The 27,619-nt window shown below is 37.8% G+C and overlaps 1 protein-coding gene across 2 annotated transcripts; it reads left to right on the forward strand.

Moving 5' to 3' along the window:
* The first annotated feature begins 1,584 nt into the window (after window positions 1-1,584).
* LOC140239059 (caspase-3-like) lies at window positions 1,585-27,282 on the forward strand. 2 transcript variants are annotated; one of them, XM_072318954.1, is made up of 8 exons: window positions 1,585-1,767; window positions 3,314-3,572; window positions 10,350-10,453; window positions 11,256-11,423; window positions 12,354-12,570; window positions 15,220-15,429; window positions 17,893-18,002; window positions 19,061-27,282. In XM_072318954.1, the coding sequence occupies exons 1-8, from the start codon at window positions 1,636-1,638 to the stop codon at window positions 19,175-19,177; spliced, it is 1,317 nt and encodes a 438-aa protein (XP_072175055.1). In that variant the 5' UTR covers window positions 1,585-1,635; the 3' UTR covers window positions 19,178-27,282. The 2 variants fall into 2 exon arrangements, with proteins under 2 accessions (XP_072175055.1, XP_072175056.1); XM_072318955.1 differs by having other exon boundaries at window positions 10,353-10,453.
* Window positions 27,283-27,619: the final 337 nt, after the last annotated feature.

Genomic DNA, 27,619 nt, shown 5'->3' on the forward strand with positions numbered 1-27,619 from the left:
TGTTATTACATCAGCTTTTATACTTACAGATTTGTGTTTATAGATAAAAGATACAGAAAATTGCAACAAAAAGGCTTAAGTGTGGCTGACACACAAAACTACTGAGTAGTTGAGTTTTGTGCATTATTCAAATTGTAGATAACTGTTGACTTCCAAATTTCTCAGCAGTGGCCTAAACAAGTTCCCTGAGGTTCATATTTAATGTTTTGCTGCATTTTGGGAGGTCTGTAAAAGGTATCCCCTACCTTTAAAAGTTAAAAGATTTATTGAAATATTCATTTCTGAACCTTTAAACTCTCCACAGACTACATGTACAGGTCTCTAGTCTCGTGACTCAGTGTCAAAAATGGAATAGTTTATGGATGACTTGTTTTATCTAGATAGCCTGAAATCCATTTAGTAAAATAAAAAAAAACAAACAATCAAATCAAATTCTCAATCAAATCTTCAATTTCTGATGCATTTGTTAACTGGAAAAGAGTGTAATTTAATGAAATAGACTCTGTTTCATATCATTTTGTTGAATACAATTTTTGTCTCAGTACAAATGAAAGCTTGGAACACGACTCAATTAAAAATGAAATTTATCTTCAAGTTGGTATTCTAAATGTAAAGTTTCCTGCCTTTTGGTAATCTCATGGATAAAATGGGATTAATTACTGTCAGATCAATGTTCAAATCAATTTAGATTCTTTATTCATGGAGTTTGTTTGTGAAAAAAAGTTGTCTTGGTAAGTTTTCTTTGGATTATTAAGACAAAAAATCGTCTTGTGATCATGTGGACAAACTGTAACGTGAGTTACCGTAACGTGAGTTACCGCTTCACATGACGATACCTGGAGAATGTAAGACAATTTGAATTTTTACCATACTCGGTGATGTATGTTGTTAGTCCATGACTTTGACACAATAGACTTTAAAGTCTCTCTGTTTCTTGTTTGAGGAAACTTTTGAATATAAGACATGCCAAATTTTTGCATGTCTAAATTATGTAACGTGAGTTACCAACATTTGTAGTGTTTTTTCTCATAGTTCTCATAAGAGTCTGTGGATGTAATGTTGCTGTGAGGTAGGATGGAGGTGCATGATACTCATTCACATATAGTAACTCATATCACTAATTAGGTTTTAAGGATATTGATCTCAACGACCTAATTTTGAGTTCAAAATGTAACGTGAGTTACCGTGGAAATGCCCCTATTAATTCTATATTCTAGGTTCTATGGAACTTCTATATTTTGTTATACTTAGTATAAGTTTTACATAAATTTTCTCTACTCTGACTCTAATTTTGTATCATTCAATTAGTTGCTGTATTTATATTCACCCTCATCTGTAATGGAATTAACACTTGTCGATGTTTACATAGAGAGTAATGGACCCTGTCGAGTGCCAATGTAGTAAGTAGAAATAGAAGTACACCAAGAACACAACAATGTCACCTTTCTGATCAGCTATGGCACTGTGAAGGTTGGAAAGAAAATTGACATGAACAGAGACACTATACTGGTTTGTACAAGAACATTGCTAATACTAATGGAATCATACTGCTTCATTTTGTATAATACTCCCACAGAACTGTGACACATTGATAGATCCTATCAAAGAATACTGCTGAAAGCATCATTGGACAGCATGGATCAGAATGACCGTAAGACAATTAGGAAGAATCTTCCAAAGTTGGCAAATGACATCGATTTTGATATGGTCAGCATGGGTTTACAAGCCAGATTGATCTTCGAACCACACCATATAGAAAAATTTCAGGTAAACCAAGAATGTGTTTGTGATTTTTTTTTTTTTAAGCAAATGCTACATGAGTATTGCCTTTCATTGTCACCAGTCACTCAGCAAGACAGTGATATGCAAACTCATTTTGTGTTTTTGTTGTTTGTTTAATTGTGCTGTTTTTAGAGCTCTAGTGAGTAAGAGAAAGATTGTACCAGAAAAAGCTGCTTCCATAGGCTTTGAGTGACTACACTACATGCCGTCAGTAATGCGATTGTGACAAAATTTGACAGGCACGACACCCATGTTGTAATCTAGAAGATCGTGTCTTGAATTTTTTTTGAAGTTATCAATTTTTAATATTAATCAATTAATTACACTAATTAAGCCCAACATTTTAACCCTGAAAAACTTCGAGAGTCTGTATTTTGATATCTCTTTTAACATATTCAACAGTTTTACATCATGTAAAAACATTCAGAAGTTGTTAAATTCTTATGTATTTTATTGTTTTGGGAAATTTTTTTTTTTTGTACTTTTTTTTCTTTTTTTCAATGGAAATTGTCATGGACCACTTTTCTACCATAATTAGCATAAAATTAATCAAAGTAATGAATGATAAACTTAGGTTTTTATAAGTTTCATGACAGAACACTGCTTTCCATAGGAAATTACACAAAATCACAAAATTGTGCCTGTTTTGGGGTGACATGCTGTTCTAAAAATTGGCGTGGCTTCATAATGGTAAGCGCGGACATTGTAAATTTGGTCTCAAAAGTTGTGTGAGACTCGAAAGAAAAAGGTCAGGAAGCCTCATGACGAGGTCTTCTCATGTTATAGAATTATTGCTCGAAATGTAACGGCCAGATTCTGCCCCCCCATAGTAGAACACTTTAAATACCTCTCTCCGACTCCCACAGGTTTTTGTGCAGGACCTATGTGGGTTCCACATGGACCACCTATTGGGTGGCATAGGTCTGCAAAAATTCCACACAAGTCTAAAAACAATTTACAATAAATTTTTGGATGGGCAGTGGTTAAGTACTACACGAGTACAGTATGTACTAATTAAAGTAATGCTTCAGTCTGAGTCTTTATTTTGTTGATTACGTAATTGATTATGAATATCTCACAACTTAACTTTGTACAAGAACCAGTTATTGTGTTACAATGAAATATTCAGTGTACACTGTATGACATATCCATATCTTTGTCATTAGAACCAGTTGCCTTTAGAAGTATTCTAAACACACTTGACTGTGTTTATTATGTTTTGGGAAATAAGATTTTTTTTCCTGCTTTTTCCTAGTAAAAAGTTTAGAGCATGCTGTGAAAGCTCAAAACTATTATGTTATATGAAAAGAAAATGAGCATTTGCAATTATTGTTCTAGATGGGTTCTGTGTAATGAATTGATATTTCAGTGAATGATATTAACTGAGGAGCATGACTGCTTAACCTGTTGAGGACGAAATAATTTTGCTATAATGCACATTTCCCATAGACACCTGCCCCTGATATACTTGGGGCTAGTCTTCAGTGGGTTAAAATACAGGATTCCTGACATCTTTGTGCCCCCTTTGCAGTCGAAGCCAAGCAAGATGACCAAGAACCAGACCATGTTGATGGACCTGGAGACGAGAGGACCCAAGGCCTTCAATGCTCTCATAGAGAGCCTTGTAGAGGCAGAGCAGGTATACCTGGCTGAGTTATTGGGCTACTCAGGGCGTGCTGGTGTGGATGCCCAGACCATGCAGCCTGGCCAATCCGGTGTGACACAGGCCTCTACCCCACATGATGTAAAACCACAGCCGTTTGGTCAACCCACAGCGGCGCAACAGCAAGGTGAGCAACTTTAACCCGTTTAGGATGTACTGATTTTGCTGTAACACGCATTTCCCGTAGACACCTGCCTGAGTATTCTCAGGACTCGTCTTCAACGGGTTAACTGCAATGCAGAGGCAATGTGCTGAATCATCAACTTATATTTTTACCTTTCTCTGAATTATGAATTATCATAAAGTTAAGGTATCTTTCTTATGTAAGGACATTAGATTAAAGAAATATATGGAACTGTGCAAATGATCTAATGCCATGATACAATGTCAATGTACATGGTAGGATGCTTTCTCAATTCACTGTTAACATGTATTTGACCTTACATCTATTTCAAATAGTGTAGCTTTTTTATGCCTCCGCCAACGAAGTGGCCTGAGGCATTATGTTTTCGGGTCGTCCGTCCGTCCGTCCGTCCGTACGTCCATACGTCCGTCCGTCCCGTTTTGTTTTTGTCGATATCTCAAGAACCGTGTGGTGGTTTTGCATCAAACTTGGTATGAGGGTATATCCTTTGGGGATGATACTTTGTGTGGATTTTAGGGTCACAGGGTCAAAGGTCACAGGTTATTTTGTGAAAAAAAAATTGAAATTTCATGTTTTTCTCCATATCTCGCAAGTGGTTCAAGGTATCTTCATGGAACTTAGTATATATGCTTGTACCGATGGGCAGTGATTATCTAGGGAAGTTGGGGGTCATGGGTCAAAGGTCAGGGGTCAAAGGTCAAGGTCAACTCCTCAAAATATAACTACTTTCCTTATATTTATGCAATGCCTGAAGGATTTTTTTAAAACTTGATGTATGCATGTATAACCCAATATATATTCTGTGGGAAGTTTCTTGCCAAAAGGTCAAAGGTCAAAAGGTCAAGTGAAAGTGCTAAATTGCACTTTTTCCTCCATATCTCAAAAATAACTCACGGTATTGTCATGAAACTTACATATTTATGCATGTTCTACCTAACAGTGATTCTCTTTGGAACTGTGGGGTCAAAGGTCAAAGGCCAGGTTTCGATAATACTATTTTACCATTTGATACTGAAATTGTACTTTTTCTCAATACCTTGAAAATTACTCAATGCATAAACTTGTAAAAGGGTCAAAAGTCAAGTGAAAATCATCAGTTCCCCCAAATACCTGCACTCTGACGTTTTAATCATTCATCCAATTGAACCTAGTTCTAGGAAAGTGAACATTCAGCACATTTGTGGCAAACCTGTCATTTTAATATTTTGCCAATTGTGTGAAACTGTCATCACACATTGTCAAGACATTGTACTATCAGACCTATTAGGAGAACCATGTATTATGGCGGAGGCATACACCAGTCGCCATAGCGACATTTCTAGTTTTTTCATAAACCTCATGTCTGACTTAGGTACCGATGACATGAAATTAATCATTCTGCGTCATATAGTTAGGTTTACATATCAAATGATAAATGCCCATGCCAAGATTGTGATTGTCCACACTTAGAAATGAACTGTAGTACGAGATATGAAACTCGTCAGACTGACGAGTTAGGTGATACGCTTGGGGTCATCAGATGTCGGTCATCCGTGGTCGACAAAGAAAAGAATGTAATATAGCACCTTGAAGTTATAATGAGATACTTAGTTGAACTTTTTTGGGGCCTACATTATTCAGATCACATTTGTTTTTCTGTCACGCAAACTATGTGGAAATTCTGTGCGTGTGCGACTAAGTCGATTTACGGACTTTTTGAGTACGTACAGTGCATAAACTTAGACCCCGTTTACGGTGGGGGCTGGGCCGAGCCGCGGCCAAGACCAACCTCAATTGTCGGTCATCTGTGATCTACAAAGAAAAGAATGTGATATAGACACCTTGAAGTTATAATTGAGTTTGCATGCAAAACCGTTTCCCTAACCTCTCGGCCACGGGACATCCACGGAAATGGTAAGGCAAAAAAGAAATGTATAGATATTACAGGGAGAAAAGTCAATGCCCACTCAACCAACGTGGCCGCGTGAACATGTATTGCATTGCTAGACGGAAATGCGGCCTTGTAACTACTGATGTCGCTATGCCATTTCTGGCAACTTGGGAAAAATACGTGCCGTAAACATAAAACCTATAATCGGCTGGTTTTGATACCTTGCCTTTAATCACAATTTTCAGTGTGATGACGTCATCAAAGTACAAAACAATGATGTGGTCTTGAAAGACAATTGTTCAAAGTACAACACCTTCGTCGTCGTCATTACATATTATGATCAGTTTGACAAAGTCAGCCTGCAAAATTTTGCAGCAGTCGAAGCAATATGGTCTCCAACACAAAAAAGAGGGATATGGTGTGTGTGTGTGTCTGTGTGTGTGTATAGGTGCGTTTATATACGAATGTGATTTCTACATGGACGATATATGTAATACAAAATTGAAGAAAAAAAAAGTAAAATAGCTAAGTAATTTGTTTCGTGATCTTGTGGGGTTCGAACCCGCACGTGTGCAACCTCACGTCTCTGAGACGTCGCCTTTAACCACTCGGCCATACGTCTCGACGAGAAAAAAAAGAGGAACGTAAACTTATGTGTGTGAAAGATGAATCAGGAATCGTTTTGTCCACATTCCATTCTCATTTTCAGTTTTAAACTGCAAAATTGTCAAACTAATAAGGAGATTTCAAAGAATAACATGCATGATTACTGCAGCTTATTGTCTCAGTTACCACACACTTAAGTTACAGAGGAAATGGAGCAAAATCATCTGAGATAAAGGTGCTTAAACGTTGTCAAGTTAATGCACATAAAAAAAAAAAATCACCTCCCATAGAGATAACACGTAAACTTGTCTGATTTTGAGTCTTTACCTTTAATAACAATTTGAAGTATGATGGTAAGTCTTCTTGAACCAAGAGTGTGGAACGCAAGCTTCTACGTGAAAGATGAATCATGACGATCACCCGTGACCGACACATCTTCAAAGGGATCAGTTATTAGAAGTGGAAGCCCTCGTGCCAAGCATATTGTCTCAGCAATTCCAAAGCAATGATACCCTTACATTTATGCATACCATAATTTCCCTCTGAAATCAATGGTAGGTATATTCATGTACAATTGCTTGCCTTGTCCATAAACTTTGCTTTACAAACTTTCAGTGAAACGTGTCATAACATAATTCTGTAACTCCATTAGCAGGGATTGACTTCATAAAGAAAGATATATCAAATTGAACGCTTAGCGCGTATAACTAAGGGGAATTTTAGCCTGATGCTCTGTTCTTCACTGCTCAGATACCAACAACACTCATTACCTACGGCTACGTATAGAGAAACAGCCATGACGAAAATAAGTTATTTCTTTTCTTTGGCAGATAGACACACAACCCCTTTAAACCACACTATAATTGACATGGAGGGACATGAAAAAGTTCATTACTACTACTGAACAGTGATGCCTTCTACTCATGTGGCACAAGATACCTCTATAGCAACATAAAACCTGTCTACAACTCCGTTATTGCGTCAAACAATAACATCCTGGAATTTCAAAGAGATGAGCGAGACGCCATACACCTGGCCTAGAGTTAATTCATTCAGTTGCCATTCCTGCTCCAGTTGAGTTATGCAAATTATTTTCCGACCTGTCTTGTGACAATATAACAGGAACAAACGTAGAGAAAAGGAAAGGGAAAAGGAAAGGTGGCAAGCGGGGCACTGTACCAAGGGCAATTTAAACAATACGTATGATAAATGAAGCAAATCCAACCTAGAGCCTCCGACAAAAAAAAAGAGGAACTTGAGCGACTGTGTGTCGTGGGGTAGTATAATTGATAAGATAATACGATAAATGACATCGATCGGAATAAAGCTGAACTGCCAAAAGAAACACAAAGAAAGAGAGAGAAAAAAATGATAGCGTCCTGCGGGTCTCGAACATCTCGTCCTAAGGTAGTGCATAATGACCATGCAGCGCGCTAAGTGACTATAAAGCCACACGGCTGTACCGAAGATTGGATGTGAAATTTATCTTTAATCTTTTTATATATATATATATATTTATCTTAAATATTTATACCATATACAACATGAACAAGTTCATTACTACTACTAAACAGTGATGCTTTCCATTCATGTGGCACAAGATACCTCTATAACAACATATAACCTGTCTACAACTTCGTTATTGGGTCAAACAATAACAACCTGGAATTTCAAAGAGATGAGCGAGACGCCATACACCTGGACTAGAGTTAATCAATTCAGCTCCCATTCCTGCAAGTTATTTAAACATACATGTTCCTACCTATCCTGTTACAGTATAACAATAACCAATGAAGAGAAAAGGAAAGAGCAAACGAAAGGTGGCAAGCGGGACACTGTAACAAGGGGCAATTTACAACATTAAGTGTGACAAAATTAATGAAGCAAACCCAATCTCCAAACTCCAATACAAAACAAGGGAAATAGAGCAGCCGTGTTTACGGGTTACGTACACTTGATAAAGTAATACGATAAATGACATCGGAGTAAAGCTGAACTGCCGAAAAAAAAAGAGAAAAAAAAAGAAAGAACGGATAAAAGTCCTGCGGGAGTCGAACCTCTCGCCTTCCGGTATGGCGTTATGAACAACCAGCGCGCTAACCGATTATGCCACATGGCTGTCCTGAAGATCGAGTGCGAAACTTAAATCTAAATACTATCGTGACAGTGTTGACTTGTGATGGCGCTATTCAACTTCCCACAAGTGGCAGCGTGGATTCGATCAATATACAGTTGCAAAGAAAAATTGGGAATCGTTCCGTACCGATTGCATTCTCATTTTCAGTTTTAAATTGCAAAATTGTCAACCTGATGAGGAGATTTGAAAACATAAAATGCATGATTACTAAAGCTTGTTGTCTCAGCTACAACATATTTATGTTTCAGAGGAAATGGAGTAAAATCAGATGAGGTAAAGGTGCTTAAACGTTGTCAAGTCAATGCATGGTTTAAAAAAAAATCACCTCCCATAGACATAACACGTAAACTTGTCTGATTTTGAGTCTTTACCTTTAATCACAATTTCTAGTATGATGACGTCATCATATTTCAAAACCATCACATGGCCTTGAAAGGCAAATGTTCAAAGTGCAACATATCTGAATTTGGGGTAATATTGAGCTTAAACAACAGAGATACGAGCAAATGAATGTCAGAAACAGTACCTCAAAAAAATCAATTCCACTTTTTTGATTTAAAATGACGATATGATGACGTCATCGCGTATTCCTGGCAATACTGATACTTGGAATGTTACTTACAATTCATATACTTTTGTAATATGCAATAGAAATATAGGGTCAACGGACGATTTAAAGAGCTATGGCGAAATAAACAAAGACATGTTTTTTCACTATATTTGCAGAAAGACGCGCACGCGGAATTTCAACTTTGACGCCAGTGCATTCCTTTGTTATAGGTCGTAATCGATCGGAAATCAATGGATATTATTACTCAAAGTATCAGGAATCCAAATCAGTCAAAAAAATTGCATTTTCATGTTGCTTACGGGCTCTGCGCGCGAAATTGCGCGGACGGACGCGCACGCGAGAAAATGTTTGAAACGCTTAAAATTGTCTGAAACTTCGAGATTTCCCATTGGGAAGTCGTTTTGAGCCTTTTAAAGTTTTGACGCGCGCTTACGGGCGCGTAATGATGACCTGTGTAACTAGCGTTAAAAAGTAAGATAGAGCGTGACCTGAACTTCATGTCCACCGAAAATGATACAGAAATGACATCTAGTTATGAAGTTATGATCGATCATGTGACAAGGTCCGAAAATCACAAAATGGCGCCTAGATGACGTCATAGATATGTAACTGTCATGAAAACCTTATTGTGGCTAGATTTTGTCATGAGACATGTTGACTGAAAATGTCATGTTATTTCGTAATGTCATTCTTGAGATATTGACGACACAAAATTGTCCAGAAAGAAAGAAGAATAAAAAAAAATAAAGAGAGATTTTGACAATCACAATAGGTGATACGCTGACAGCGTATCACCTAATAATACCAGTATATACTTGATGGATGACGGTACTCGATTCAATTTCTCAGTTCAAAAGCATAGTATCTGCATGGCAGTGACTGTTATGAAAAAAAACCCCAAAAAACAATGGCTCAAGAATTTCATGTTAGATTAGAGTAGGGTTATGAAATTATGTCATATTGTCAGTTTGTAATCACAACAATAATGCACAACTTGCTTGTTTTCTTGTTACACATGATATGAGATTTGAGGAAAAACTATTTAAATGCATATAATTGTGCATTAAATATATAGACTGTTATGCATCTCCAAGCCTTATCTAGACAGTGGTTTGAGACCACCAAACATTCCCAAAATCTCACTATGTTGTAACTATGCAGTGCATGCCTTACATGCCAACAAATGTGTTAGACAGCAGCTCATACGGCACCACTTAAACTGATGTACAGCTATTTCAATGGCCATAGGTACTATGTAGCTCTCCCTATTTCACATAGAGTGTTTGCCAACTTGCTGCACTTTCACAGCTCCGGCTTTAGGAAAGGGAACATTTCCTGTGATTTTCAGTTTTGTTTTAATGGCAGGTGAAAATACAGCAATGGCTTCTGTTCACACTAGCAACAAGAGAGTGATGCCCACTGCTTATCACATAAGAAATAAAATAACTTTATACAGTTAAACATTTGATGTGAACCTTCATGGATAAACTATACCGAGGAATGGAAAGTCAAACTCTGCTCTGATACACATTGTTCCCAAGACAGTTATGCATGATATTTTGTCATTTCCTGCAGCAGCTCCTGCTCAGTGGCCAAACCCATCAGCTCCATCTGATCTCAGTGATGTGGAAATGGACATCTCATCTGTATACCCACAGTCCATGACAGACAATGATAATGTGAGTACTGCTGTGCCATTATATACACATGTTCTTGAAAGTGTAATCATTTGGGAAGCAGGAAAGTAATCAGTCTCCTGGCTTACAACACATATGCAGTATTACCCCAGCAACGTGCTATGTTTTTCTTTTGTTTTGTTTTGCTTGATAATGAAATTGGTTGCTTATTCTCTGTCATAATGCATGATAATGCCAAGTATCACCACTTTTCATGCTGTCAAACCTGTTCAGTTTGTATTCCTTCTTTAACCCTAAAAAGACTGGGGGGGGGGGGGGGGGCCTAAAAGGCCCCCTCCCTCGACATTTCGCGCGATAACTCATATTTCATAAAACAATAAAATAAATAAGAAATTGATTTTGATACCGAATTTTTTTTCAAGTACATTTGCGAAGAATGCCACAAAGAATAATTAGACCAAAAATGAGCACTTTTGGAGCTTTATTTACTGATTTAGATCAAAGAGTCTGATTTCTCGCATAAATTAGCATAAGTAATCAAAATAAAATAAAAGAAGACTATTTTGTAAAATTTAAATATACGATCTTGTAGATTACATCGCACACTACCATTGTGCAAATTTCCGCGGCGATCGCGCGATCCACGGCCGAGATCTTAAGGGGGGGCCCTTTAGCCCCCCCCCCCCCCCCAGTCTTTCGAGCTACCAAAATAGCCCAGTCTTTTTAGGGTTAAATGATGCTTCAGTTCCTATTAGAAGTGGGCGAGGTATAAGAAATTATTTGTTACCAAATCTCCACCTTGTTCTGATTGCACATTTTCTTCCTCCTCTGCTCCCATACAAAGGTTTATAAGATGTCTTCCAGACCGCGAGGTATTGCAATTATCATCAACAACAAGAAGTTCAAGACAATGAAGACTCGGCAGGGAACAGATGTGGACAGCCGTAACCTTGAGAATGTCTTCAAACAACTAGGATTCAATACAGTGGTTCATCGGGACCTCAAGGGCAGGGTAGGCTGTGAGACTCTTTTCTAGTCTTTTTCTGTCTGTTGTTGATAAGAGGATATCTTGAGCTAATTAGTCTAGAATAATCCTATACTGTGCAAAGGTTTCTGATCAGTACATGTGTGCTGACATCATCAGAGATGGTAGACTCTTTTCGGACTAGAAATGGTTAGCAGATGTGTAAACAGTGTGTGAATTAAACCATGACCCAAACGTTGGAAGCAATGTCCCCCAAGACTGTAGATATAAAGGAAAATGAACAGCCTATGTAGGTATCTGGAAATATGCAGTTGTCATTCCCAAGATTGACATGAGGGTTGAATCATTCATAGCAATGAGTATAGAAGCCAAGGGAGACACACAGGAGAAGTGAAAAATAGGAAAACATGAGAAAGGCAATATGGATGAAACAACCCATATGGGCATTGATTTTGACTTCTCCAATACTTTCATCTGTGATTTGAACAATTCTATGGAGATGGACTAAATAGCTCTCTTTGAAGAGTTGCTAATTAGTGTGTTTTACAATATTTGGCATTAGTGCTATCAAGTGGTGTCTTGCTTCTCACAAAATAAGAAAATGGGATTCTAAAATTGATTTTTTTTTTTTTTTTTTAAACATGTATTATATCATATGCAAATTTTCATTTTCCCATTATGGGGCCCTTAATATGGATTTTGTGTGTGTGTGTGTGTGCGCGCTTATTTTTCTGAAAACTTTTGTCACACACAAATGAGCAGGTTTGTATTTTTGGTCCCAGTTGTGATTTCTTGCTGTCAAAATATAGTTTTGTTTGTTTTTGTTTTTGCAGTGCATCAGTGTGTAATTTGATCTGCAGAAGTGAGCAGGCCAGACATTGGCATGAACATGAGCTTATTGACACAGCAGTTTCCTTATTTAGATGGATTTATTTTCTTGCTATTTCTTCACTGCAGGATATTCAGCAGCTCATGATACAGTTGTCGCGACACAACCATACTACGTTTCACTGCTTCATACTTGCTATCCTCACACATGGTATAGAGGGCGCTGTTTATGGCACCGATGAGCAACTAGTAAAGATCGAGGACTTGGTCAATTACTTCAGCTCAGACCGTTGCCCTACCCTGGCAGGCAAACCCAAGCTCTTCTTTCTACAGGCTTGTCGTGGAGGTAACCAAACTATGAATTATTTACAGTACAGAGGCTTCCATATCATAAGACAAAGAGAAATGGCATGAAATAACTGTATGATTTATAATCATATAAAGTTGTATGTTTGTAGTTAAAGGGACTGTACAGTACTGGTTGAGGTGGGGATTCATGTTTTGAACATTCCTAAGTGAGATGATAAGAAACCTCTTTTGAAATATGAAAGACCATGTAATTTTAAGAAGGATTCAACATTTATTTGATGAAAATTGGTTTTCAAATGGCTGAGATATGATGCATCACGCGTCACCCCAGGGTACTGTAGTACCCCGGATTACCGCGTTGTGTAGCGCCACCTCACATCCACTCGAGGACAGCCACAGAAAAATGCATGCACTATGTGCGGGTACATAGTCACTCCCATGCCACTGCATGTTATACTATGCGTGCATGGCACGCTGTGCTACCATTAGCGTGACTTCAGTGCAGTGCAGTGCAGTGGCTAGCGCGCGCTAGCTCCAGCACCAAAATAATTTCCTCTTTTTGGCACCCAGGGTGCAACATTTTTTTTTTTTTTTTTAAAATAAATAATTCAACAAAATGGCTGATTTTTATTTGGTACCCCGGGATACCATTTATGTCATCATATCCAAAAAAGTGATAATAATAAAAGGCGACAGGCCATGCCTTTTATTAGGATCTCTTTGTTTCACTTTGTTTTTGGATATCTCGGCCATTTCAAAACCAGTTTTCATCAAATAAACTTTTGATACCCCTTAGAACTGCATGCTCTTCGACGTCTCAAAGAGTGGATTCTGAATATCTCGCAAAACTTTAAAAGCTAAATCCTCGCCTCAACCAGAACTGTACACACCCTTTAACAGATTGAATAACTTGTCTATCTAACAAACTGTACATAGCAGATAGAGCTACAACAGAAGTAAGATACAATGATCATCAAGGAAGCACAGAGCAAATAATATGTACTTTTTATCTCCGTCTTTAGCTGATAAATATTCATTTCTATCGAATATTCATTTCTATCGAAGTGGAAATGCATGAAGAACTAAAATACATTGTTTTCATCTTCCCTACACCTGCACACAGAGCAGGTCACAATTCTGTCCTTGAATACATTCCAAATGCATGACTGTACGTGCATAGTCCTTTTCAAACTGATCCATGCAAGATGTACCTCCTTAGTTATAGTGTTAGTGTGTATCTTTGTACCAATTATTTTGACCTGAATATTTTGTAGGAGCATGGCATTTCCATATTGTACAATAGGTTGTGTGTTGTGTACTTGCAATCAATGTGTGATCAAAGTTGGGGGGGTTCTTGAAAGCCACTAAAGTGACTGCATGCAAGATTTGCCATAACTAAAGGTATCATTTACCATTTGCAGATGAAACAAAAACCCAACTGAGCTTCAAAATAGTTTTAAAATGTGAGTTAGGGATAGAAACAACCAGTGTAAAAATGTTTATCAGTATAATCAATGTTCATTATTGTAAGATATTCAAATTGTCAACAGATAATAAAAGTGTTCCCAGCAATAAACCCTTTACAGGTATGATTTATTGAGAAAAAATAGTGATATCTATTTATATTGTAGGCTTCATTGCAAAATTTGTATAGGGCAGGATGTTTTGTAATACAACTGACCGAGACATGTGCCATCAAATGTGATAATTTTTAACTCACTCCTCCAGTGGTAAACAGTACCTTTAAAGGTAGGGAATCCCATTTGCATGCCTTAAATGAAGAGTTGTATAAATACTTAGTATGTTGGAGAGAGTACCATTTTAGAAACTACCATAAAGTATTGAAAGTGGAAGGTAACATTTAGTACATTTTTATTGACCGTTAGATTTTGAATTGAATTTTTTTTCGGGGCTCACCGTAAATTCCAGTACATTACTAGGCTTATTACTTTGCAGACCCATGCACTGCATGTGTGTCCATCATGTATATTTTGTGAAGAAAGTTCATCAAAACTTACAAACATTTCTATATACATTCTTGCCACACACTCTATATGTTATTACATCAGCTCTTATACTTTAAGATTTGCGTTTATAGATATCAAAAAAAAAAAAAAAAAAAATACAGAAGACTGCAACAAAAAGGTTTAAGTGTGGCTGACACACAGAACTACTGAGTAGTTGAGTTTTGTGCATTATTCAAATTGTAGATAACTGTTGACTTCCAAATTTCTCAGCAGTGGCCTAAACAAGTCCCCTGAGGTTCATATTTAATGTTTTGCTGCATTTTGGGAGGTCTGTAAAAGGTATCCCCTACCTTTAAAGCAATTATAATATTGGCATGTTTACCTGTAAATGCATATAATCATGTCTTTTTTTTTCTTACTCAAATGAATATACTGTAAATTACAATATTTTTGCGGCATGAAATTTTCGCGAATTGGAGCTGACGGCGTTTTTCACGGCATGACATTTTTTGCGAGTTGCCTCTTAACATTCATTGCGTATAGTGTAGACAAGAACTTTCATGTGCTTCTTAATTTAGCAAATCTTGGCTCTTGCGAAATTTGTGTAATTAAAATGCACGAGAACATTCCTAGTTTTACAGTATATACATGTACATACCTGTGAGACACATTATTCATTGTAACATTTCAAGTGAATTGTTCTATCTGTACCTGTGTAGAGAGATTTGATGCAGGGGTTGAGCAGACGGACGGTACAGCCGTGGCTGGATCAGGCGATGGAGCGAGACTGGACACTATTTCAATGACAGAAGATGAACTGGTAGACAAGATGCTGCGAATGGAGCTGGAATCCACCGATAGCTTTGCCTCAGCACGATCCAAGATGCCCAGCCAAAGTGACATCCTTTTGGCCTATGCAACTGTACCAGGTGGGGAACACTTCCTGTTCAGTCCTTTGAATCTTACCTTTGATTAAAGGGATTGTATAGTTTTGGTTGAGACCTAATTTCAGGTTTCTAACATTATTTGGTGAGATAATGAGAAACCTTTTATGAAATATGAAAGAGGAAGTAATTCAATGAGGAATTCAATGTTTATTCGATGAAAATTGGTTTTGAAATGGCTGAGATATCCAAAACAGAGCAATTCTAATAAGTGTGGGACCCACACTTTATTACGATCGCTTTGTTTTACTTTGTTTTTGGATGTTTCAGTCATTCCAAACCCGATTTTCATCAAATAAACTTTGAATTCCTCTTAAAATGGTATGCTCTGTACTATTTCATAAGTGTTTTCTTGGTATCTCGTAAAAAGTTAAAAGCCCAATTCTCATCTCCACCAATACTGTACCATCCCTTTAACCCTAACTAGGCCGGGCTATTTAGGTAGATCATAGAGCCGGGGGGGGGGGGGGCCCTCCCTCCAGATCTCGGCTGTCGACCGCGCGATCGCAAAGAAAATTGGCACACACATTGCCTATGACGTAATCTAAAGTACCATGAAGTTAAATTGTTGAAAAATTATCATTCATGCTAATTTATGCTAATTTTTGCATAATGATGCATAAAATCAGACAATTTGGTATAAATCACTAAATAAAGCTCAAAATGGGCACATTTTTTGTGTAAATATTCTTTTTAGTGTCCTGAGCAAATATAAGAGAAAAAAATTTTGCCATTAGAAAAAATTTCTTTAAGTATCTTATTGTTTTTTTTTATTTCTTAGGTATTACTTTGTTTTTTTGACTTTATGTTTTTCATTGTTTTTTCGATGAAACTTGTCCGCGACATTGTTCCGAACAAGAAAATATGTTATTGATTGATTTTGATCAATAAAACCACCAAATAATCCTGCTTTTATGAAATTTGCTTGTAAGCACAGTTTGCATTGAAATTGTACACGAATTCACGTTTTTGAGCAATTTTTGGTCTGACATGCACATACATATTTACGTGCAACTTCGGAACCGAGCGCCCGGGCATCGCAAATTTGGTGTCAAAAGATGCGGGAGACTCAAAAGAAAAAAGTCATGAAACGTCGCGGCGATAGCTTTTCGCGTTAGCGAAACATGGCGCGGAACATTGAGGGGGAGGGCCTCAGAGTCTGATCACTTACATAATGATCTTTGATAGGATTGACCTGTCACCAATTAGAGAGTCACACTTTTTGACTCTTTAAAAAAAGATCAGTAAATAAAAAGAAAAATAAATGAAAAAATGAAAAAGCAGAACAGAACACACACACACACACACACGGCTTCCAAGGGTTTCATCTTAACATTCTTCCTATGGAACAAAGGGGGAGGAGCATCGATTCAACCACTGGTAGCACAACGCTCCTCTCCTGCATTCAAAACACTCCTCGGCCCCTGATATTGACTTGGTTTTTTGTAACACTATTTCGCTAATGGGAAGGTCCTCAATATATGGGATGGCATTGATACACTGGGTGATTTCACGTTTGTTGCTAGTGCTGGTGCTGATGTTCTCTCCAAAACTCCTGCTTTAAATTGAGCTCCAACACCATCGATGAGATTATCGTAAGTGATACCGATATATGAGGCCACATGTAGAGTGTTCTTCATGCGACCATTGCATAAGAATAGACTATGCATGTATGTACATCCATGGATATGAATGTGGGTCTCACATGTAGCAGGGCTAACACTAACATCAAACTTGCAAATGACAAGTTTGATATCTGTAGGGGCTGGTGATGTGTTAGACAACGGGAAGAAAGCATGTTAATCTCCAACAAGAATTGTGGAGCTTGGTTCAGCAGATGACATTTAACACTGATCCCAACATTAGCTACTGGGAGTATGTCCTACTTTTGAGGTCCACCTGTTGATTTCATGTTCGAGATTGTTGCTGGTGCTAGTGTTGATATAGCACTAACCCTCACACTAGCACCGAATTTGAAATCACCCACTGTAAAAGTAGAATTTATGTCCACAAATTTCGTAGCAGACAAGCAAAAGCATATTGTGGAGCATGTTAGGTGGGATATCAAATGCTATCTCTAAATATCAGACCATTTTTGGGTAGTCTTTATGAGCATATTTTACTATTTGCATGTATATATGCTTGTTTGGCCTTGCACTCTGATCAAGCTGTGATTGTACACAGACCATGTGTCTTCTTAACATGTAAAATATATTAAATATATTTCTGTTCTGTGTCATACCCTTGGGGTACTTTCTTGATGACTGAAACAAATGACTGGATTAATAGCTACTTGGTATTTGATCTTTCGATGGTTCTCTTGTAAGTAGTATGTGCGCAGGTAACTGTCCACATGTTGTAAACCTGTCATTATTAGAGAATTGATGAGGAGTTTATTATTGTTGGATGATAACTGCTCCTGTTGCATTGGGTATGTCACATGTACAGGTTATGTTTCGTGGAGGAACTCAGAGAAAGGCAGCTGGTTTATTCAGGCTCTGACGGAGGTCATGCTTCAGAATGCAAGGCAAGAAGACATGCTGTCAATGATGACCATGGTAAGATGTGCTTCATTTGTGACATGTGTGTGAGAAGTGGGAGGTAACTGAATCCAGCTTGTCCTCTCCTTAATACAGAGTTTCAAATGCATGGATGGTAGACATTAGTCGAGGACGAGTCCTGAGTGTACTTGGGTAAGTGTCTGTGGGAAATGCATGTTGTAGCACAATCAGCCCATCCTCAGCGGGTAAAATAAAGGATTATCAGTGTGAAGACAGACTACTCAGTTCACACTTGTCAGGACAAGACTGTTAATTGCGTAGAGTTTCACAATGGCTGATCATGAGTAAGTGAATGGATATCCTGTTTATCCTGAAGCAATCTCCTTACAGACTAAACACCATGCAGCTTGAGAAAGACGAGGAAGATTTTTTTGCTTGGCACTAAAGTTTACTCACACTAGACTACCCTGAAACCGGCCCATCACCATCTGCTGTTATGTTTTGACTATGCTGTATCCTCAGGCCTGCCTCTTTTCCATGCCATTGATAGAGTCCTCCAATCCTTCCTTGTCCCTTATGCAATTCACTTCTCCCACCACTAGAGAGTGAGGATTGAAGAGGCTTACCGGTGTGATGTCAATGATTACTCAAGGCATGCACAAGTTGATACTGTCATCAAAAGTGCAATATGTCATTGAGCCATCAAGCCCCACAAACCCATCTCTCTGACTTCCAGCTGTATCTTTTTGTTATGATTTTTATCCAAATCAGTTATTCTTGTATTGAGTTTTCTGCATTATGAGTGAATTGCCCTTCATTTAAGTAATTAAGTGTTTATTACTCGGTGTTTTAGGAGTGGCCATGATAAAAAACCATCGCTGTATGTACTTGGATTGGTTATTTTTTATGTTTATTTACATCAATGAAATGCAATTTGTCAATCACTTGTTACAAGTATTTCATAAGGTGGCATAAATACTTCCTTTTCATTTGCGCCCTACTCTGGTCACTTACCAATGTTTATTTCTACTGCAGGATTATCAAAAGTGTCTATAATATCAACTGTGTAGATGATTTTTCATTGGTAACACATTTTATGCTGATTGATACCCTAGGTCAATGGGAAGGTGGCAAGAGCCTTTGAGTCATCTTCAGGTCGCCACAAACAGATGCCAGCCCCCGTCACCATGCTGACAAAGAAGCTCTACTTCTTTCCAGGATTCTACATCTGAGTCAGCATTATAAAGACAGACAGCATTCAGAGAATTCGCTTTTAAGGTGTATCAACAAATTATGAAGATGTGAAGATGTGCAACATCAGTCCACAGTGGACACTCTTATCTTTTACAAGAAATCATATCAACAAATCATTTATACATCATGTTATTCATACTTTAAAGTTGTTTATTTTTGTGTGTGTGTGCACAAGTGCATGAATTGTACCCAAATCTATATTGTCATTTTAAGGTTACCTGAGCCAAAGGCTCGAGTGAGCTATTATGATATTATGATCATTCATCATCTGCATCTGGCATATGTCATCTATCCTGTGTGGTGCATAAACTTTTACATTGTCAGCTTCTTCTTGAAAACACACAGTCAAATTATCACATTTTGACTGGTGTTATTGCAACCCTCCTCCTCTCTTTCTCTCTCTTCTGCCCCCCAGCCCAGAGCCGTCAAAGTAGAGAATCTTCAAAATCTTCTAAAAAAACCAGAAATGCTTTCAGTACATTAGTGACTGTACTGTCAAGTTAATTGCAGATCCAGGGGTGGCTCCTTTGGGGCTGGGACCAAATTTGAGGAGGGGGGGGGGGGGGGGAAGCAGTTTTCATATGTTAAAGTTCTTTTAGAAAATGCTTTACAAGGTAGTCACAGTTGAATGCAAGAGATTATTATGCAGAGGGGTGAAGATATGAGGTTTGAGTTTTCTCATTTTGACTGCCCTCTGTACACAAGTGAAATTTGTAAGTTCGCAACTGCAGATTTACATTTTAACAAACATGTCAGAAAAAATGGAACCAGCGGGAAATGAATCTGGTTCTATTCCTGCTGGTTCCTTTGTACAGAGGACAGACAAATAAAAAAAAAAAAATATGTACCTCATACTAGGCAGGTATTATTTCCAGTGTGGTAGAATGTATGATGGACAAAATGTTCTCTGTAGGCAATAGTCTGTAAGAATGCGTGGGAAGTAAACTTGTTATACTCTGGTTAGCGCTTCACCCTCTGGGTCTCTTGTTATATTTTCTATTATTGTTTGCTTATTGATGATGAAAGTGGTTAGAATCTACATGAAGACTTTTTCTTCCTTGCCTTTCTCAAAGTTGCATTAATTTTGGTGTCGTGATAGGGGAAGTTGTTGGCTAAATATGTGTGTGTCTGAAACACGGGGCGCAAAGATTGATTTTGGATTCGTATCTTTCATCGCCTTATTTAATAAAGGATTCCAAAGATAAGGTTGTCAAATGCGAGAAACATTCTGTCGGGACTTCCACTTTGTCTTGACTTAATTTTCAGCATTTTTATGCACCTTACACTGGAGAAACATGTAGAGTTGAGTGAGAAAAAGTCTCAGTAGAACAGAATTAAAGAAAAACTCTAATCTGTGATGAAACAAGCATATACATACATGTACAGTTGAACCTCTTGTATCCGGACAAGTCGGGACCGGGGCTCATCCGGATAAGGGATTTGGCCGGATAAGGGAGACTCAATGCTTTATACATGTACATATACATACACATGTACTGATGTAGCCCATTGTAGTACCACATGTAGTAATGTGTATACTGCAACCTTTTCATTGTTACATTTGGGGATGTTTCGGGATGTTGAAATGTCTGAAGGTAAGCAATTTGGAAGGAAATTTGATGCAATGTATGTTAATCATATTGGAAGTAATATGTAATTCATGTGTGTTTGGGTAGGAGTTCTTAAAGAGTTGGGAATCCCCCTTTCTTCCCGTAATTATTTAAAAAAAAATCACGGCGAGATTGCGTCCGGATAATAGAGAGATCCGGATAAAGGGAGGCCGGATAATAGAGGTTCAACTGTATGTGAGTCCTGTCACTGTTTTATAAAAACATGGAAAACTTGAATTCCATAATGCTCTTATCTTGTCTGATATGTTCTTATCTTGTCTGATAGGAAATACCATCCTATGTCTTTGACTTTCCTCTTGATTAATCAGCTTTAACATGTAGTCAAGTTCTCATTTATTACTGTCCTACCTGATGCATCATGGGATACCTCAAGTGTTGGGGGAATTCCTCATCAGTGAGAAAAAAAGTGACAAGAGTATTCTGAGAGGATAAGGGAAGGGAATTCCATCAGATGTTGGACAATACTCTGCACATTTTAAGCACTGAAATCTGCATTTTTTTTTTATAAAGTACTATGATGTAAATGTATACCAGTGTTTAGAAACTTTGTGTTTTTTTATTTACTTTAGTTTAAAACTTCTCGTTTTATATGTTATATTGTGCACTGAATGACACTTCCATGTACTTTCTCCTCTGTAATCTGCCTCGGAGAATAACTGCCTCCAATAAATGAACTGGAAATAGTAGCCCTTATTTTGCAGACTTGTGGGTTCAACAGAAAAAGGCATTTGCAACTTGTGCATCAACTTCAATCTTTGTTACACATGTTACGTTATAGTCGGTGTGAAAGACGACATCTATTGACATCCTAGAGATGTTGGAAGATGTGTAAGTGATTAAGATAGATTTAAACAGGCAGAAAATCTTTTTAACACCTCCATGTTTCATTATGAAGTATGGAGACAGTCGTTTCAGATGAAAGAATACACACTTATGAGAGATAGCGAAAACTGAGCCTATAATACAATAGTTGGTCTATACATATACTCTCAGATTGACATACACACACCAGGATTTTTGTTCAGTTTAGCATTTACAGGGTTCATTGTCGGGTATCAGATCTTTTGGGCTACATTTTTACATCATACCACCACTGGCCCTCATACAGTCTGACCTCTGTTATCCGGCCATGTCGGGACTGGCACCCATCTGGATAAGCGATGCTGCTTGGACACGGGAGAAACAATGTTTACATATACCTGGTACTGTATATGAATACAAGTACAGCTGCTGACCCAGTGGTAGCTCTGTACGTACCAGTTAGTGTACATCACAACAGTAGTGTGATTTACGCTAGCCTACGTAAAATCATTGTCCTGAAACTGAAACATGTGACTGTAAAATTCATAACATGACAATGTCGGGATTATCATAGGCAAATTGCATGAGTTTTGTAGGAGTTTTAATTGTGTTTGAAATCACTTTTTTTTTCTTCACTGCTTGGAGGTGTCCAGATAAGAGAGGGCCGGATAATTGAAGTCGGAATGTATGTTTCGGTGGCAACTACTCTCTTGCAGAAACACTATCTTAAAGGTTAAATGCCTTGCAAATTGTGTGCAGGTCTGACTTTGTGAGACTGCCTTGCATGGCATGTAAAGTAGGCTCACAGCGCGGGAGAGGAGGTTGAGTGATACGATAACAAAAAGACACCAATCTTTGAACCTATTTCAATAGTCACCAGTAATCTGTTTTATTCTCAGTGGTTTCAGAATTTAATAGTCGCCCATAAGGTTTGCAAAACTGAACAAATAAGATATGTTGGACAGTTATGTTTGTATGGTATATCAGTGGATTGTTTGTCATTTAAGTCTGTTCTGTCACACCCAATAAATAGTATCTATTGTGGAAACATAGTCAGCTGTGACAATAAAGGAGTGAAAGTTCAAGTGAATATATCTCCAATTTGTCAGATAAGTATTTTGGGTGCAAGTACAGTCTACTCATAAGCCTTTTTCTGTTGATGTCTTGGAATATCAACAGCTGGTCTGGAGAAATGCAATAGTGTATTTGCAGCTGTGACACAATCATATTTAATCATCACACTGCTGAAATGAAATGGATATTCATGAAATGTTCACCAGAATAGGGGAATGAAGTTTGAAAAGAGTGTACTATTGGTTGGTGTACACGACCATGTTTGCAGTGTGCAAGCCCACTGGATGGGGAGGGAGAACCTTATTGGGAAGGTCCTGGTGTTTTTAAGACTGATCTTGTTATCCAGGATACATGGGTGAATCTAATCTACCTCCTCCCCGAGACCAAAAAAAGGAAAAAAGAAAAGAAAATATGGCCATTGTTGTCTCGTTTCTCTTTCCATTGCAAGAGCTGCATTGTAGAACACCTATTCCAGATGCCCCGAGACATTGCTGCGAGACATTGCAGTGCTGCCAACATTCACTAATGAAAATCAGGGAAATTCCAGAAAGCGTTTTTTTTTTTCCTTTTTTTCCACTCAAAGCCATTGTTCAGTTGTTTAGGTCCTCAATTTTGTTTTCCAAAGGAAAGGTAAAGTTTATTTCATCATCATGAAATATTAAGATCATTGTACTCCCCAGAGACTGTACTGTGTATGTACAAAGGAATGTCGGCTCCTTTTTTTTTTCCCCTGTTTTTGTCCCAAGTAATTTCTTTGACTATTTCTAAATTTTATCAAAGTCAAGCTCTTGGTGGAATGATGTAAACTTAAAATCATTTGACAGTCCCTTCAAAGGGCCTGGATATGTTTCCAAGTACAACACATTTCTGTCTGAAAGGAAGAAAAGGTTTAGCATGTACATGTATATATGTTACGCAATTGTATGAATATATAAATGAATAAATGCTACTACTTGTACTATCAGTCTTTTTTTTATGCCAATAGCTAGGCATAAAATCTGTTCATGCATCAAGAAGTTCCATTGTAAAAAACAGCAATTAAAATGCATGTAAAGAACCTCTTTCTTGATTGTTTCATTCACTATATTGATTGTTGGTTATAAGACTTTATTCTTACGGTAAAAACCTGTATAAAGTTGAGGATACTGTAGGATTTCAGCACTTTGTCTGTGTGAGCCAGGGTTAAACTCACCTCACAGAGTGGCTTCCAAGCAAAAGTTGTGAATGACCAATGGGCTGCATGTCTCATTGACAGGACATAGGAGATTAACACTTTATGTGCCACGTTCGCACACCTGACTCGGTCGACAGCGTGCCAAGGTCACATTTTCTGCTGAAACACACAATCCCGCCCAAACCGATCAATAAATCGCTGAATGCCACAGTACATGGTACAATGAAAGCGTTTCTCACGATTCCATTCCTGTCTCGGGTAGCTTGCATTTTATTTGATGATTGGCTATCAATCAGTGATTCCTAATGAATTTGCGAGTAAATTCTGTCTTACAGTCACTGTTTGGTGTGCAAAAGCCATGCCTCTACAATAATGTAGCTCCAGGTCATTTGAAAGAAAGAAAAAAAAAAAACAATTATAGATTTATCATATACTTTACAAAAGTAAAGCTTGGCATTTCCTTACCAACTTTTGTCTTTATCTTTCCAGGGTACTAAAATCTATAAAAGTTACAAAGACTTGAAGAACCGAATGTTTTCACAAGGCATGACCTTGTTGCTGTCTCAGAATAATGTGGCACACAGGGGATTTACACCATGGTACATAGAGAGTCAATCCGTCAATAACTGCTGTACATGTAGCCTGTTTAATAGAGACCCTAACGAGAGAGACTTCAAAGTACTGGTAGTTTTTGTTTCAGCAGCAGTGCTTGGGATCATGGTCTCACAGATATCTATTGAGGAGGTGTCCTGGCTGAGTGGATAAGAGCGATCGTCTGTGAACGACATGAGCATGGTATGGTTCAATGGTTCGAGCCACAGAACTCTGGTTCGAGCCCATGTCAAGCCTGACACGTTTGCCCTTCAGCAAAGCAATTCATCCACATTGCTTTTCTCCACCCAGGAGTTCAAATGGGTACCCGGTAGGATGAGAATGTTTATGTTGGTTCATCAGCATGTGCGGGCCTGTAAAATTGGCTGCGACTGGCTGGAATGCTCCCCAGGGAGTGGAGAGTGAGCACTGTCAGTGCTGGATGGAAATAATGTATCCAGTGACCAGGGTAATAGTCTGTAAAGCGCATTGAGATACTTAACAAGTGTGAAATGCGCTATATAAAAACCAGCTATTCTTATTATTGTGTGCTGCATGTTTTGTTTTGTTTTTGACAATAATTTTGTTTTGTTTGTTGCATGCAAAGAATAACATAACAGGCATCCAAACAGATTTTTGCATGAACACAAAATCGCTCCATGACATTTCTTCTTTTTTTTTTTAACCTTCTTGGAGGTCACATTATTCCATATTGAGGGATTTCTATGTTAAGTCTGAAATATGCCATTAGTAGACTTGTTTACTCCTTTTTTATGTCATATATGTTTGGGAAAGTGTACTTCCAGGAAAAAGACATTCAAGTACTAGTATATTTTCAGGAATTGCAGTGTGTGACAAATCTAGAAAACAATGAATAGAACTGGGATGTATCCAGCAATGTTAGAATAAAAATAGACTTCTGTTCTGTTTCACTGCTTCATTCTTATTTCCTGCTGATTCTTATTTTCTGATTTATGCTTTTGTTTTGGAAGCTTACATGATGATTACTGACTAGTCTTTCACTGTCAGTGCTGTCAATCAATGCTTGGTATTTTGAGGAATTAGATACACTGAAGGTAACTAGAATAAGACATGAAAATATTCTATACATACAATTACTGATTGGTGTCTTTGATGCTGCTGTTTTTGGATGCCTAAAACAAGATGCAATTCGTAATTGGTTAATGCTTCTTTTGAAAGTCTAAACGAGGTGCTACATTTCTGTTGATACAGCCATCGATTGTTTTGAATCAAGTGTTGATGACTACCACATTAATCAAGTCTGTCACAGGTCACAAAACTTCCAAGCTCAGCCTGCATATAAGGGCTACTACAGCAGGCAGTACAGCATACAGTGTCACTGTAAACTTGTGTTAAAATGTAGTTCAGCAGTAGTGACATATGAGAATAAGTCTTTCTTAGAAGGAACTGCATCATACTATTTTAGAGACTGTTGAGAAACATGACTCAAACTTACTCATCTGACAGTAAGTCTTGTGTTTATAGAAAATAATAAATGTGTTTTTTTTTCTGTAAGTCTTGTGTTTATAGAAAATAATAAATGTGTTTTTCTGTAATGTGCATTATGAGTACATGTGTATTTTTTTTTTTTTTTATTATGGAGCATCTTCACTGTTTGTTGTCTACATATTTCTTTCAGCCTTAATAGTAATGCCCTAGGGGAATTTGAGGGAGTGGATATCAATGCTGACATCTTATTGCAAAAGAACACTAAGGAAATTACTTTGTTTTGTTCTATTCTAATAGGCTGATGCACTGCAGTTCACACTAGCTCATCTCTTCCATTGTGAAACATACTTATACATGTGGAAATGCTAACACTACTACCAATGGTGCAAATATTGGCTGCCAGGTATGGATCAATGAACCTGAAATGTTAAATTTTGATTATTTGCCAATCTCCCTACTCGCACTAGCTTCTACCCACACAGGGGCCTAGCCTTATGCAAAGACAGCTCGCAATGGACTCATGGCTGCATGCACACAGCAGAACCAGTCGCTGTGACTGTGCAAATCCACAAATTACATTTTGTTTTGCGAGCTGCCTTTGCAAAAGGCTACACAGAGCTCCAAATGGGCCATCAGTGTCGCCATCATAAAAATTGATATTCTACAGCTCTGTTTCATGTACATGTAGTTGCAATGCGATACATAGGCTAGGGGGCCCCTCTTGAACATTTTGAATCAAGTGCCCAAGAATGCTTACAATTCTTGTACAGTGGACTCCTGTTATAACAAAGTCCTCGGGACCGGCAGTTTTCTTTTGTTATATTGAAATTTGGTTATACACATGTAACCGAACAAATAAACAATAATGAACATAAAACTAATATTTTTGCGACCTGGAACAGGAATTTCGTTATAACCTTGTTCGTTATAACAGGAGTGCACTGTACATTGTATGTACAAGGAAGCCCAATTATAACGAGTGAGGTACCACTTTTAATGGGGCAAATTTGGCTGTCTCGATTTTCTGTATGTCATTCTATGACAGAGTTTGATTTAACGAAGTCCCACCTACAGCAAGGTCGAGTTGAGTGATTCAAGAATAAAAGAAAGCATAACTATTTGTTCAGATATAACAAGGTGATATTTTCAGATCTCATCCAGTCATTCCCTTACAGAATTGCTAACACTGCATGCCAACAAAATTAAAGCTTTTAAATTATTTCAGAGCCTTCTGGAATTGTAACTTTTTGGTTGTTGCTGTAATTTACAGATGATTTCATGTGAATTATCAAATAAATGCAGTGATACATATTGTATCCCATGCCATTGGCAAAACTGGCAATCACATGTGTGAAATGTATTCAGTCACCCTTACTGTTTTTAGCAGTGCACATACTTGACTGCACCGTTTGTGGACCCAGAGAAGACTAATTTCGGTATTTCCATCGCGTCTGGGCCACCCATTTCAACATCCCCTTGTCCCCCGGCTCTATGAAAGATTCCTTTAGGTTAAATTTCTTAGATCACAGGAGGTAAAGAAGATGCCAATATAAAAGAGGTTTACCAGATGGCACACAAAAAACAATTACAGTAGCCTTCAGCTTCTATTGATTTTCATCTACTGTAAAGTGTACCAGCTGCAAAAATTGAATAAAATGTGAAACCATCAACTCGGGTTG

This window comes from Diadema setosum, chromosome 15 (genome assembly GCF_964275005.1).
Source record: "Diadema setosum chromosome 15, eeDiaSeto1, whole genome shotgun sequence".
Lineage (NCBI taxonomy): Eukaryota > Metazoa > Echinodermata > Echinoidea > Diadematoida > Diadematidae > Diadema > Diadema setosum.